Source organism: Radiomyces spectabilis, assembly GCF_025331425.1.
Source record: "Radiomyces spectabilis strain NRRL 2753 chromosome Unknown BYT42scaffold_2, whole genome shotgun sequence".
Taxonomy (NCBI): Eukaryota; Fungi; Mucoromycota; class Mucoromycetes; order Mucorales; family Radiomycetaceae; genus Radiomyces; species Radiomyces spectabilis.
Genome location: NW_026251927.1, coordinates 2,202,357 through 2,217,348, shown reverse-complemented (window position 1 = coordinate 2,217,348; position 14,992 = coordinate 2,202,357). Strand labels below are relative to the sequence as shown.

At 42.4% G+C, this 14,992-nt stretch overlaps 4 protein-coding genes across 4 annotated transcripts; all 4 read right to left on the bottom strand.

The window, feature by feature from the left end:
- Positions 1-367: 367 nt before the first annotated feature.
- BYT42DRAFT_557434 (helix-loop-helix DNA-binding domain-containing protein) lies at positions 368-2,157 on the bottom strand. The gene is made up of 3 exons (XM_051566891.1): positions 1,203-2,157; positions 1,001-1,053; positions 368-913 (listed from the first exon to the last, which is right to left on the bottom strand). Exons 1-3 carry the CDS (start codon positions 1,844-1,846, stop codon positions 651-653), a joined length of 960 nt encoding a protein of 319 aa, XP_051427541.1. The 5' UTR covers positions 1,847-2,157; the 3' UTR covers positions 368-650.
- Positions 2,158-7,918: 5,761 nt separating this feature from the next.
- On the bottom strand, positions 7,919-9,233 carry BYT42DRAFT_557425 (uncharacterized protein). Its single transcript, XM_051566890.1, has 6 exons — positions 9,172-9,233; positions 9,063-9,146; positions 8,758-8,934; positions 8,613-8,690; positions 8,449-8,549; positions 7,919-8,360 (listed from the first exon to the last, which is right to left on the bottom strand). Exons 1-6 carry the CDS (start codon positions 9,193-9,195, stop codon positions 8,156-8,158), a joined length of 669 nt encoding a protein of 222 aa, XP_051427540.1. The 5' UTR covers positions 9,196-9,233; the 3' UTR covers positions 7,919-8,155.
- A 1-nt stretch (position 9,234) lies between these two features.
- Positions 9,235-10,616, bottom strand: BYT42DRAFT_557423 (uncharacterized protein). Its single transcript, XM_051566889.1, has one exon. It carries the CDS (start codon positions 10,580-10,582, stop codon positions 9,500-9,502), a length of 1,083 nt encoding a protein of 360 aa, XP_051427539.1. The 5' UTR covers positions 10,583-10,616; the 3' UTR covers positions 9,235-9,499.
- A 1,446-nt stretch (positions 10,617-12,062) lies between these two features.
- BYT42DRAFT_557414 (guanine nucleotide binding protein, alpha subunit) lies at positions 12,063-13,867 on the bottom strand. Its single transcript, XM_051566888.1, has 8 exons — positions 13,588-13,867; positions 13,349-13,512; positions 13,074-13,202; positions 12,875-13,004; positions 12,588-12,741; positions 12,384-12,468; positions 12,232-12,259; positions 12,063-12,160 (listed from the first exon to the last, which is right to left on the bottom strand). The coding sequence occupies exons 1-8, from the start codon at positions 13,732-13,734 to the stop codon at positions 12,089-12,091; spliced, it is 909 nt and encodes a 302-aa protein (XP_051427538.1). The 5' UTR covers positions 13,735-13,867; the 3' UTR covers positions 12,063-12,088.
- Positions 13,868-14,992: the final 1,125 nt, after the last annotated feature.

Here is a 14,992-nt window from a genome sequence, read left to right as displayed (position 1 = left end):
ACAGATCGAAGCATATCTGCTCCATGTATCATTCGATTACTGAAGAGAATGAAAGGGCATATACAGTATAACTGACAGATAACCCAAATTAAATGATGCTACAAAACACCAGATCGTCGTATCGTCAATCACCTTTCTTCAAAAAAGAGCTCCACTCACATTTTATGTGAACGGCGACGATGCTCTGTTTGACCACAACTGGTGCAAACGGCATCTTGCTGCTGATTGTTTCGCCTATTATCGTGAAAGTGGGCAGCGAGGCATGGTTGAAAGATGAAAAAAAGGTTTAACAGGTCTTGATAACTTAGTGTAGATCATGTGATTTACAAAATCGCTAATTTTTCAAAGATTTTAATTATATAGATAACGTATGAAGCAAAAAACAACTACAACAAAACAATAATAATATGATATCCACAGAAAGAGGAAAGAACAGATTTGTTTCGGAAATAGCAAAAAAGTACCCGTGGACAAGGAAAAAAAACACCAGAAAATAAAACACAACGGAAAAAGGAATGAGAAAAAACGAATACGATAACAAACGAGGGGGTAGAGAAGAAGAAAAAAGATTGCAACCAACAATAATAATAATACGGTAATCAATACAAACATCGGAAGTCCGGGACCTCAACGAACAAGGCGAATTAATGTCATGGGGTTCTTTCTTTCTTGCGGTATTGTTCCACCAATTTCTCCAGCTCATGTAAACGCTGCTGGTAACCGCTAAGGTCTTGTTGCATCAACCGGATATAGTCGACGGATTTCCGCAAGATGGCGCCTTTGTTCGGCTTGTTATTATTGTTGCCATTGGTCATATTTGCCGAAGTTTGCAAATCTTCCAACATGGAATCTGGCAATAAACTACCCAGTTCCTGAATTCGTTCGTTAATATTTTCCCGCCGTCGTCGTTCCACTGAAATGCATGAATAAAAGGGAAAAAAAAAGAGATAAAGATGAGCATTTTATCATCCGGGCTCTCCATCATCGCTTTTTTTCTTACCTGCATTATGTGATTCTCGTCGACGACGCCGTTTTTCCATCATGACTTGGAGACTAAAACATAGGAGAAGCAAGACACAAAAAAAAAAAAAAATTAAGGTTCAATACTTTACAAGAAAAAAAAAACTTGAAACCATGGTGTCTGAACTAGGAAAAAACCCAAGCACACACACACGCACACACACAGAGAAAAAGAAGCTTACTTCATTTGCATAGCGTAATCGTCTTCAAAGGATCCAGACCCTACTGCTGCGACCGAAGTGGGTGTGACGGAATCGAAGGAAGTAGGCTGACGATGATGTAATGAAGCCAAGCCCGGATGCATGGTGGTGGTGGGTGACGAACCCCCAAAGTGCTGATCGAAACCAATATTGGCGGGAGCCGACATTGGAAAGAAACTGGCAGAATCAAAACTGCTGGAAGGCATGAACATGGGCTGCTTCAGTTGTGAACCCAATGCCGAATGGTTTCCGCTCCCGACGTGGTGATGATGGTTATTGCTATTATTGCTTCTGTGGATATCCATCGGTCCCACAAAGTTATGCGTCCACGGATCATCGACCGATGTCAATGAATAGTCACTGGGCGATTCCTCCGTAAATAGATCGCCTCGATTGCCCGTCGACACCCCAAAACCTGGAGCACGCTTTTTATTTCCGCCCTCGAAATCATCGAATTCCTGCAGCGAATTCGACGACATGGGGCTCAAAAAATTCGTTTGGAATCCGTCCCCATAATCCAACGACGGATCCTCCATGTCAAGGAAATCTTCTTGCTTATGTTGCTGACTGGCAAGGAGATGGTATTGGGTTGGATTACGTAATTTGAGAGGCTGTTGATCGACCATTCTTTTTTTTATAAAAGCCGGATGGAGATGGATAAAGAAAAAAAAAGGGTATTTGATTTGTCTTTTTCAGTGACTCTGTTTTTTTTTCTTGGTCTTAACAAGGTTGCTACGTGATGAGGAAAATTGCCCTTTGAATGCGTAGTTGGTGATTTAAAAAAAGCCGACAAAGAAGCAAGACCAGAAAAAAAAAGAAAAAGAAAAAAGGAAAAAAGAACAAGGATATCAGAAAAAAAAAATTGGGTAACAACAAAGAAAATGATAAAAAGGAAGAAAAAAGAGGTCAATGTGCAGATTTTATGTATGAATAGAATGCCGGTGTGTGTGTGAGAAAAGTGCGGCATTTTAATGACGGTTCATGCCGATCGTTTATTGGTCCAATGCAGGCGACGAATTGCAACACAAAATGGGCGCCCTATTATTTTATTTTTTGTGATTATTTTGGGCTAAGAAGGACAAAAAAAAAATTAAACTCGCTCCAGGGGCTGGAAAGAGAGTAAGTATCTCATGATACGGTCAAATGAGCGAGTCAGGATACCCCAAGGAAACCCGTCATAAGAAAAAGAAACAAAGGTCCTTGATGTTTCGATAAAACGTCACTGTCAATATAAAAAATCATCCTTTTTTCATCATTCCCTATTTCTATTTTCCCTTTTTCTTTGTGAGTTTAGTTAGGGGTACCTCACCGCCATGCACCGTGCAGAGTTCCCATATTCATTGTCTGGTCCGTGCTTTTTTTTTGACCAACCCATGGTGGTGAATTCAAAATGTCTCGGGTTCCAGTGGAGTGCTCCGTACAGCATATGATGTTGCATGCATCATCTTTTTTTCATCGCGTGAAACGATACTTATGACGTGATGATCATCGCTTAGCAATGGCACCATCCGTCCCTCATTTGCACCTATCCCGAATCGTGAAAATTTTGCTGCGGGGTCCACTCTCCATTATCGATCATTGGCTTCCGGTTGCTAAATTTATACATCCTATGATACATATTGCCACTCTTCAAATGGAAATACCCCTCTCTATCATCCTAAATCACTGATGAACATCCACTGTAATGTATCTTTTTTCTTCTTCTTATGAGATTGAATTCTGCCACCCCCGAGTATCCGAATATCACCGACGCAAGTTACAATGATATGATTGCCAGCTTATCATACATCGACCTAAGCCCACTATCTATTTCAGGGAGATAAACATGTAGTTCATCTCCTCCCGCTGCATGTTATGGCCACTGCATCTCATAAGGACCGGACCCCTCCCCCTTTCCCGTTTCCAGACCCAGTTTCATGAGTGATCCGAAATCCGATGATCGCCTATAACATGGAAAAAAAAAAGGCACAGGTTTCGAACGGTTGGTTGAGTTGGGTTGGTTCTTCAGTAGAAGAGAACAAGACAGGGCGGTCAGATTCACAACCAGTTTATTTTGGGTAGACCCGTAATCTTATGCGTAGTCCGGTCTGAGAATTTCCCTCATTGGTCATTATGCCATATTCTGCCGTGGTTGATCGGGAAACCCACAGTTTCCGATAACTGACCGTCGCACAGTTATTCCAATAAAAGGCGCCGTGCCACCATACCAACGCACATACTATACAATAAGGGACAAGAGTAAGGAAAAAGATGCTCCCCGATAATCTAGCCGGAATTTCCGGATCCCCGGCGTACCCACCATATTAAAAAAAAGTTGGGAAAAAAAGAAACGCATGTGCTTTTTCAATTTTCTTTGCTCTATCTTGAAATTTCCGTAGGCGGGGGTTCCTAGTGGTTGCAATGGCGGATAACTCGTGGATCCAAATAAGGCAAGATTGAGATGCGATCGCCGACATTCATTCAAAGGCACCCGTCACTCCAAAACTAGATGCAAAATACAAACAAGAAAGCAGTGCAGCTACAACCGCCCTCGTTCTCTTTGTCGCGCGCCAATATCAACTTGAATAAATATCGTTCAAACACCCTATTGGACCACTTATTCTCGAACTAACTTAGTCTACGGCAGTTGAACTTTCTCTGATGCACATTACAAATCAGAAATGAGCGTACAAGCACCTTATCATTGAGATATCGGAGTTTATACGGGCGAGACGTGAACAGGATATCAAATGGGTGAATCAAGGATTTAAGCAAAGAATTATTGAACTGGACCACTATAGTCATCAATATTACAGTTGGCTTAGGAGCAAAGAAAGCAGACCTACCTTTTTTTTTTTTTTTTTTTTTTTTTTGCTATAAGCGTGCAATGGCTTGATGTTAATCCTTTTACTCTATTTGCTTCAACCACAACATCGATTTCAGGTACAGTAGGACCGTGGTTACCTTGCACTCAAACGTTTATTGGTCGAGAACGAAACAAGGTGGGATACAAATAGCCACATTGCTCCACAAGCTGCAAGATCGATCGCATTGTATGGATGAGGTGCATCATTCTTATAAAGAATAATGATGACAAAAAAAAAGGCCCACCATGCGTTTTTCTTTGTATTGTTCTTTAAGCCGGCCCTTTTACGAAGTGATATCAATGTTCTGCTCGTGTTCCAGGATTCAGGGCTTGCCTGGATGGCGAATTGTGATGACCAAAACAGGTCCGATCCGGCTTCGCATATGGCCACAGTGACACTTGTGACATCCTGAATAGGCACGGTTTTTCCTCTATCGTGGGCGCTTTTTTTAGTGTATTTGAAGAGTTATGTCCGAGGCAAAATGATACACGCCAACCATTGGCCACAATATATGGCAATAAAGGTATCGCTAGTAACATGAAGCAACCATAACATTACCAACAAAGCAGAGATTGTGTGGTTGTTTGATGCGGTTCACCTGCATGAAAATACATTATTTTACAGCTTATCCTGCATGGAAGACTACGGAGATTATTCGATGCGATCATTGGATACACATAGCCATGTTTCTTGTGAGAAAAGAAGAAGTGCTTCAATTTGAGAATGTCAAAAGACCCATGAATGGGCTTGATGACTTGCATAATGGATACGTCAAAGTAACCGTTCCTGGTAAAACAGAACGCATAGGCGGAATCAATCAGAATCGAACATGGAGAAAGACACAGTGACTAACCCAACGGGGATTTTTCATTCATGTGAACGATTGTGACGAAACGCAAAAATGAATGAACGGATGGTGTCAGCCGCCACGTTCCAAGAAGATATCGTGCGTTCAGTGAAAGCTCAAGGTCGTACAGGCCTTGCGTTTCTTGATTCATGTGAAGGATCAGGTTGCCAATAATGAAAAAAATTGAACCGTCTCTTCATGGTAACGTCCATACCTCAGTCGATCGATAATGCTTCTCTTGATGACAGTTTAGACTCGCTTTTACTCGTTAGAGAGCCATCCATCCTCTAGCCATATTTCACCAACCTACACCCTATATTTTTAGTTATAAGGCAGAAAAATCACCCACATTCTACAGACCACAGATCGGAACTAAATCTGTTCAAATGATCTCGTCCACTCTCACCAATCAATGAACTCAAATAAAACACTTACCATAAAACACTGGCCATTGCCTTACTATATGCGTGTTCCTGACGATGGATCACCTGCAGACTTTGGCGCAACATGGACATTCAAACATTGCTATTTCTTCGTCGGCTCACATGTCAGGCAATGATACGAAATTCATCGCACTCCAACTATACAAAAAGTTGACCCACAGTTCATTACGAAGAAAAGACAAACAAATCCCCAAGGTATTAACTGTTCTGATATTCACATTTTATTTTTACAAAAAAAAAGAGACAGGGTGATTTTCTCTTTCTTTTTTTCCTTCTTTACACAGAGACAAGAGTTGATTACTAAATGAAGTTTTGGGGATTTAAAGATAGTATCAATGGGGAAATGCAATGAACTAGCTTATTTCTTGCTAGCCTTGGCAGCGGCCTTGGTGACCTTGCCAGTCTTGTCAACCTTCTCAACGGCCTTGATGACACCGACAGCGACGGTTTGACGCATGTCACGGACAGCGAAACGACCAAGAGGAGGATATTCAGTGTAAGCTTCAACACACATGGGCTTGGAGGGAACCATCTTGACGATGGCAGAGTCACCAGACTTGACGAACTTGGGAGCAGCTTCGAGGGACTTGCCGGAACGACGGTCAATCTTCTCGAGGAGCTCAGCGAACTTACAAGCAATGTGAGCAGTGTGGCAATCCAAGACGGGAGCGTAACCAGCACCGATCTGACCAGGGTGGTTCAAGACGATAACCTGGGCGGTGAAGGAACCGGCTTCCTTGGCGGGGTCGTTCTTGGAGTCAGAGCAGACGTTACCACGACGGATATCCTTGACGGAAACGTTCTTCACGTTGAAACCGACGTTGTCACCGGGAACACCTTCAGCGAGCTGTTCGTGATGCATTTCGACGGACTTGACTTCAGTGGTGACGTTGGCAGGGGCGAAAGTGACGACCATACCAGCCTTGATAACACCAGTTTCAACACGACCAACGGGCACAGTACCGATACCACCAATCTTGTAGACATCCTGAAGGGGAAGACGGAGGGGCTTGTCGGAGGGACGCACCGGGGGTTCGATGTTGTCGATGGCTTCAAGAAGGGTCTTACCAGTCTTGGAACCAGCCTTGGTTTCCTTGGTCCATCCCTTGAACCAGGGCATGTTGGTAGATTCTTCCAACATGTTGTCACCGTGCCAGCCAGAGATGGGGACGAAGGGAACAGCCTTGGGGTTGAAACCGATCTTCTTGATGAAAGCGGAAACTTCCTTGACGATTTCGTTGTAACGGGCTTCGGACCACTTGGTGGAATCCATCTTGTTGATGGCAACGATAAGCTGACGGACACCGAGGGTGAAAGCCAACAAAGCGTGCTCACGGGTCTGACCATCCTTGGAGATACCAGCTTCGAATTCACCAGTACCGGCAGCAATAATCAAGATACCGCAATCAGCCTGGGAGGTACCGGTAATCATGTTCTTGATGAAATCACGATGGCCGGGGGCATCAATGACGGTGACGTGGTACTTGGGAGTTTCGAACTTCCACAAGGCGATATCAATGGTGATACCACGCTCACGTTCGGCCTTAAGCTTGTCAAGAACCCAAGCGTACTTGAAGGAACCCTTACCGAGTTCGGCGGCTTCCTTCTCGAACTTTTCAATGGTACGCTTGTCAATACCACCGCACTTGTAGATCAAGTGACCAGTGGTGGTGGACTTGCCGGAATCGACGTGACCAATGACGACGACGTTAACGTGAGTCTTCTCCTTACCCATGGCAGCTACTATTGGCAATCACAGAAAGAGGAATGAGTACATTCTGCTTTTTCTCACTATTCATCAAGCAATCAGACAGTCAAAAAGACAACTTACGTTTTGTTTTCTTGAAAAAAAGAAAAGGGAGGTTGAAAAAAGGTTGCTCCGTTGATGGACGTCTTTATATTGAAAATTTTTTTTCTTTTTTTTTTTTTTTTTTGCTCTAAAATCCATATTCAGGGTCCGCCCACGTCCGGTCACAGCAGTCACTTAGCGCTAAATCAAGTGGTTATCCAATTAAAAAGAGGCATGAATTTTCCTGCAAGACCAACCAAAATTTGAGGATCAGTAATGACCAATCGTTGACGATGCTACCCAGCCATAACCAGAAAGAAGATTAAGCCTTTTTGTCCTGGGCTGAGACCGACTCTGTTTAATCATTGGTACCTCTTCCAAAAAAAGAGGTAAAAAAATTTTTTTTGCACTACAATGAATAAAGCCATTGTCGCAGCAACGTCCGGTCTCGTTCCTGAGGCGAAACAAAGGTCGAGACACTTTTTTGCTGCGGAGAGAAATTTTTTGAATGAACAAAGGAGCTGATCATGCCAGCATTCACATACATGAATCCCAAATTATGCAGATCAAGAAAAAAAAATTTCGCATTGTGTGTCCGATTGTCCATACACGGTGGTTGCTGAGGAAAACCTCCCTTTTTCCAAAGTTCTTGCATACTCCTTTGTAGTGATGAGGTCTATACAACCATCTGGCAATTCGACATGTGAGAATAACATTTCTTTCACTAGTACGATGTGAAAAACCCTATTTGTCTATTCATTATGGTTTCTGAAAAAGACGCCGCAGTATCTGTGCAACGAGCGGAACGAATAAAGTTTGACGGCAAAAGTTTAAAAAAGCCAAGCTACGGAAGTCAAAAAAAAAAAAAAAAAAAAATTCTGACGCGGCCAACTCCCACCACGTCGCAGCAAAAGAAAAAAAAAGTGGTTGGACACAAAAAAGAAAACGTTCTAATCTTGCTAAAATAAGTGATGTCTCAAAAAGAGAAATGCCGGGAATAAGAGATGAAATTAATAAGGTTTATAACGATGCTTGGTAACGGGTGGATCTTTTGGCTTATTGGCGGTATTGGCTTCAGTGGACAGTGTGGAACGGATGGAAAATTGACTGGATGAAGAAGGTTTGGCCGAGTAAGACGAAGGTGACGATGGCGACGATGGTGATTTTTGTAGTAACGCTAGTTTACGTTCAATGGCCTGAATTTTGGCATCCGTACTGAACGCAAACAAAAAGAGAGGAGTGATCTTCAGTATTTTGCCTACCTTCATTTGTTCAGTCTTTTGTGATTTTTTTTTTTTTTTACCTTGCATTGGCCATTTTCTGGGTCCGTAAAATCGAGAATGCATTCGGTCGATGGGCTGTGGTGGCAGAACCTGGTCCTCTTTGCTCGTCTTGTTCGGCGGTCTATTCTCAAAATTGGCACAGTCAATAAAACGAACCTTATGTATTATGAGGATCCAATCTTACGTGATGAGCAAACGACACAACCAGTGGCCGTCCCTTGACAACGTGACCATGAAGTTTGGCCGACGCTCTTAACGCATCCTATAAACCACTCATCAATTCCTTTCTCTTATCTTTTTTGTCGCTTGTCTCGCGTCAATGATTCTACCTCTTTCTTCGCGAATTCCAAGAAACAGAATCCTCTGGACTGACCCTTCTTCGGCCCCGTTCGGTGGATCATGAGCTCGAGAAATGTGATCTTTCCAAACGGCTGAAAAAGTTTCACAATAGGATATCTAATAATCATTTTAATTGACGTTTGCAACCATATGCGACATAGCTCGGGCTAAGGATACCTACTCATCTATGGTCGGATCGAGATTGCCAATATATAATCGCTGTAGCAAAAAGACAAGTACTTGAGTGAGTCGCAGAGAAATGACTCACGATGCATTAAATGTCCAAGTTACATACTTTGGTATTAGCTGAGACGGATGCCATGGTTTGTCGACTCTGTGCTGGTTCGGCGAGCTTGGATAAATGCATAGCAATCCCATGCTTCAGGCCAAAAAAAAAAGAAGACCAAGAACGGAAAAAATGGGATCATGTGACGTCTTTTTTTTTTTTGGTTGGTTATTGGACGCACCTTTCAGATTTGCATATAACATGTCAAGGCAACGATTCAGTTGATAGATACGATTGGATGACTACATCCATTCACACAAACAAAATAAGACTTTTAGAAATGACATGAGAGTAAAAACACATAATATTTTGAATAGTTGTTGCAAATGATACAGAAATTTAATGCGATGACAATGATCATAGAAAAGAAATGTTATCTAAAAGAATGAGATGAAAAAAAAAGAACATAGAAGGGGGGGGGATGACAGAGGCAAGAAAGTACATGCTTAATAGCTACCACCACGGCCACCACGGAAACCACCACGGTTACCACCGCGACCACCACGACCACCGCGGAATCCTCCACCACGGCCACCACGGAAACCTCCACCGCGACCGCCACGGAAACCACCACGGCTGCCACCGCGACCACCACGACCAGCGAAGAATTCGTCACGACGCTTGGCAGCGCGTTCAGAATCGTTATCACCACTGAAATCGGTACGGAGAGGACGGCCGTTGAGAAGAGCACCGTTCATGTCCTTGACAGCCTTTTCGGCCTCGTCTTCGGAGGCAAACTGAATGTAACCAATACCACGGATTTGACCAGTTTCACGGTTGGTAGGGAGACGCACTTCGTTGATGGTACCGAATTCGCTGAAAGCTTCACGGACGATATCTTCATCGACCTCATGGGACAAGTTGGCAATGAAAACGGTGTTTGTCTTGGGACCAAATTCGGTGGTCAACTTGCGGGGCTGAGCAGGCTGGGCCTTATCGACGTTGATGCTGCGACCAAGCAATTCAGTACCTTGCTTCTCCAAAGCCTTGTTCAAAGCATCTTCAGTGGCAAAGTCGAGGTAAGCAAAGCCCTTGTTCTTCTTGGTGATGGGATCAAATCGGAAACGAACGCCAGAGATTTCACCACAGTCAGCGAAATGTTCCTTCAATTCTTCTTCGGTCACATCGTAGTTGAGTTGACCAATCCAGATGGTGAAAGCATCAGAACCAAAGGTAGGCTGAGGGGGAGGGTTCTTGACGACCTTGACATTCTTCTTGGGACGTTCTTCCTCCTCATCATCATCATCCTCGGCCTTGCGCTTTTCAGCAGTGGTCTCTTCTTCGTCAGATTCTTCATCTTCCTCCGAGGAGGCTTCAGAGGATTCATCCTCGTCAGCGGAATCTTCCTTCATCACAGCATCTTCACCTTCCTCATCCGAGCTGTCATCGGAACCGGCCTCGGATTCACTGCTGGCAACCTCTTCTTCTTCTTCCTTCTTGGCCACAGGCTTCTCCTCGACGACCTTCTTCACAGGCTTGGCAGTAACCTTGGTATTCTTCTTGGTGTCCTTGACTGCGGCTTTGGCCATTTTTAACAAAAATAAAAGGGATAAAAAAAGTGGGTTCTAATAAGAAAGTAAGAATAAAAATGATAAGAATAAAATTTTTATAAGCGGCCTGCTTTGTGACTCGCTCCGATGAAGGCTTTTTTCATGCGCCATTTTAAAACTTCTTTTTCGAGTCAAAAAAATCAAGCAACGAATGATGGACCACCCAAAACAGAAAAAATTTTCTGATTGGTCATCACGACTTTTTCATATTCAGTGGCCGGGTTTTTTCCCCACGCAACGTCTCTGCTCACCTTTTTTTTTTTTTTTGTTATTTGCTGTCTGCATTACCGAGGGTCCATTTCTACAAAAGTGTGATATTCCGTAAATTTAAGCCTTTTTATACTATGACAGTGCAAGCAATATTAGGATTGTAAAAATACAAGTGTTGCTGTGTTCACCACAAGTGACAGCGATATTGATGGAGTTTATAGGTTGCATCCAATCATTTGAACCCAATTGGAAAGTTTACCTGTCCTTTTTTTTGATTTTTTGTTTTTTATGCAGCAGGCATGCTTGACAACAGAATTGATGCTTCCTTGAGGTGGAATTGTCCGCCTAGACCAGTGCCAAATCAAAGAGGATTTACATCGTTGGAGCAAGATTATTCATGTTTCCCGACATTGAAATCCCTATTTACCGAATAACTTTAGGTAAGGCACATTGAAAACCGTTACCTTGGTTGATAAATGCACTCATTCTTCCTATGCCACCAGCTTCACGTCCAGGGAAAAGGACATACAAGAAATAAGCTCTCTAGCTGAAGGTTGGCATGTATCTATTCATCCCCAAGAATCTAGCAGCTGCAAAACTTGTTGATTAGCGAGCTCTTATGAAGAGCGTTCATCTGGATACCATATTTCCTCGACAGATAGTGCACTGTTCAATGCATGAAACAGTTTTGTCGACAAGGCAAAATCTCACCAGATACTTTCTGTATAGCACTTGATATAAATTTGGCGAGTCATAGGTTATCTCTCAAGGCCATAAAATGCATCTCATATCATGCCGTCAACAATGACGAGCAGATCCCCCTTGGTTTTTGGGCAGTGCACTTCCTGGTGTTGCCAGGAGAATGAACTCGTTTTTTTTCTATGGTGGGTCTCCTGAAAAAAGACATTGGACCATGTATATCAAGGCATCCATCCGTAGATAAAAAGAAGATGGGACAGTAAAACAAACACATTCTTTTCTTTTCAGGAGAATAATTACGAAGTAGAAGAAACAACATGATACTATAGTACAAAAAACCGGGAATACTGCAAAAGCTCATAAACAAAATGGGGTAGACACTGTACAAAGAAACATAAGGAGCCGTGAATAGAAGTAGTCAGTGATATTGCAATAGGATGGCTCTCCCTTTTCTCGTCTTTTTTTAGAGTCGTGTTATTTGTTCCTTCTCTTTCAGTAGGCTCGGTTCTTTTTGTTTTTTTGTTCAGTGAGTGTTGTGGTTGTTGCGGGCTTTTTTTTTTTTTTTTTTTTTTTTTTTTACAGCATGCCTGATTCCTGAAGAGCATTTTTTATCAGCGTTTGTTTGACGGCGGCAAAGACGAATCGGATCTAAAAATAAAAAGAGTAAAAAGAATAAGCTTTTTTGAATAATCATGGAACCCTCATGATGAAATACTTGCATTGCAGGTGTCAGTCGCTTGGGTTAAACTATCCAGGCAGGAGTGAAATAATAATAATAAAAATTGGAACCCAACGAGAAAAAAAAATCATATTAAACCAAGTGTTAAGGAGTAAAGTCCCATGTCGACTCATTTTGCCGGAGCATACATACTGGGGATAAATATGGAGTTTGGCTCTATTTGTCTGCATAAATCGCCACAAAATATATTTTGCCGCCTTGTTTACATCTTTGCCTCCTTGAAGAAAATGATGGATCCAAAATAGAAAAAAAAAAGGTTATCAAGAAAGAACCCAAATGTCAATAACCCAATCTTCTTGTCATCAGTTGTCATTTTAGTATTACAGTATCACTTACCACCGTAATCCGGGAAATATTTTTCCATAGGAACGCGTGTTATTTTGGTTTTGAAAACATCAATTTTGTTGAGAAACAGCATCACCGAGGTATGCATGAACCATCGACTGTTGATGACAGATTCAAATAAGGATAAACTTTCAAGCATTCGATTCTAAACCATAAAAGGGAAAACAATAGCCAACGAAAAGCAAAAAGAATAGGGGAAGGGTTAATTCGAAAAAAACAAAATCTTGTTACTTTTCTAGAATGGGTGTATCAAAAAAAAAAGAAGTAAATGAACTTACCTGCCTTGATTCCTCCAACAGCACTTGATCGTACTCACTCAGTGCAACACAAAAGATGATGGAACTGACCGATTCGAAGCAATGGATCCACTTTTTTCGTTCTGATCGTTGTCCGCCCACATCAAACATACTTGCAAATATTTAATGACTCGGTTAATCCACGGGAGTTCACACTGCCCAAAGGCTTTAAAAAACCTACTGAATAAAGATGCCGCCAAACCCAAAACGCATTTCGGTAATGCCGGATGATTTGAGTCTTGCCCGCAAGACATCTTGATCCGTAGGAATATAATCGGAATGCCCGATACGTTTGATTTCATCGAAAAAGCTGGCCAGAAAAAAAGAAGAAACAAAAAATTAGTTGGGAAAATTTCAGGGACATCCTTTTTTTTTCAGGGTGAGTTATTGTTTGTTTCGGACGAAAAACTCGGTGTCAGATAGATCTTTTTTTTTCTGTTTGGAGGGTCAACTTACTAGGGTGCCGAATCCAATAGGTAGTATCCATGACCTCTTTCCTCGATGCATTTCTGTAGATTGGGATCTTTCCACACGTTGTATATTGCTTCGGCCAATTCAGTGTCAAGTTGACATTGCGGGTCATACGGAGTTTTGCTCTGCAGAATGAAATTCGCATATTCCTAGTATGTGTGTGACAAGAGAAGGTTGATTTTCTCGGGCTAAAAAATGGATAGATTGTTTGATGCCGCACTTACGGCGTTGATGGGATCGATAAAAGTAAGTCCGAGCGACATGAGAGCTCGTAGTAAAGTCTGTGCGGATTCAATGACGTTGCGATACACAATGGCGCGCCAGGAAATGCGTTCTTTGTAATTGTAACCATTCTGACCAATGATTTTCATCTGTTTGAGAATAGTGGATTTCCCGGATTCTCCACTGCCTACTATCGACAATTGCCGCGGTGAAAGCGAGGATCGGTGTAAGCGCAAATAGATGGTGAAGGGAGCGACAGGTTAAGGCAGGAGACTGACCTAGCAAAAGGATTTTATACTCCTTTTCTCGTCGACCGCGATCACGTTCAAGTTGTTTATCAATTTTGCAACTACGTTCGTAATTTCGTGTATTTTCGTCCGAATGACAAAATCCAAAACTGAAAATAAAAACGTGAAATATTAACACCCCAATCATAGAGCGGAATAACAAAAAAAACGAAGATTCATGCATCGAGACATAAACAACGGAAGCCTGATGAATCGATAGATGGTTGCTAACCTGGGGAATCGAAACATTTGAGGTAGGTAACTGTGGAATTGTCGTTTGGATGATAAAGTCATGACAAGCTTTTAATTGCTTTTTGTATCTTTTGCTTTCAGCGTTTTATTATTTTGTTGGATGGGGCGTCTGCAAAGGTGATGAGATCAAAAAAATAAATACAATAAAGTAAAAGAAAATGCAATGAGTGAAAAAGAAGGGTTAGTTTGGTGTGTGTTTTGTGCCGGGGAGAACAATTGGGCATTCAATGACCCCAATGAAAAGCTGGGAAAAAGAAAGGTGTCTTTTGTTATTTTATGCTGACCATGGAGAGCTAGTCACACTGTTTGACTCCTGCCTTGATCACATCAGTGAAGGGTCAATCTTGGAATGGGCAATCATTCCATTAGGCTTGTTGCCTTTTGTGGTAAATCAGGCGTGGATTGACCCAAAAGAAATCCTGGGTCGCCCACTCCATTCTGGACTTTCCATACGATCGGCCCAAATGTCTGGCGCTCCTAAATACTCCATATTGTACTTGCATAACTCCCTCACTGACCGTCAATCGGACACACTGTCTGCCCACGTAATCCAAAAAGGTGGCCACGTAATAAGATCAAGGCCACCACCACGTAATCCGTGGCTACCATGTAATAGAAGACTTTCACACCATTGCACGACATGGATGGCCTCAGGGACTCCGTGAACCACAAGATCCCCTCAATTTCAACTGTACCTTTCTTTAGCGAGCACTAGCAAGCAAGCATTAGCAAGCAAGCATTAACAAGCAAGCATCAAGCGAGCATTAGCAAGGTTCTCAGTGCATAGCCCATTTTGGCTGTTCCCTTGTTTCACTTATTGGAGGCACAGTGGTTCCTGAATCGGATGACCATGTGTTGAAAAAGGCTC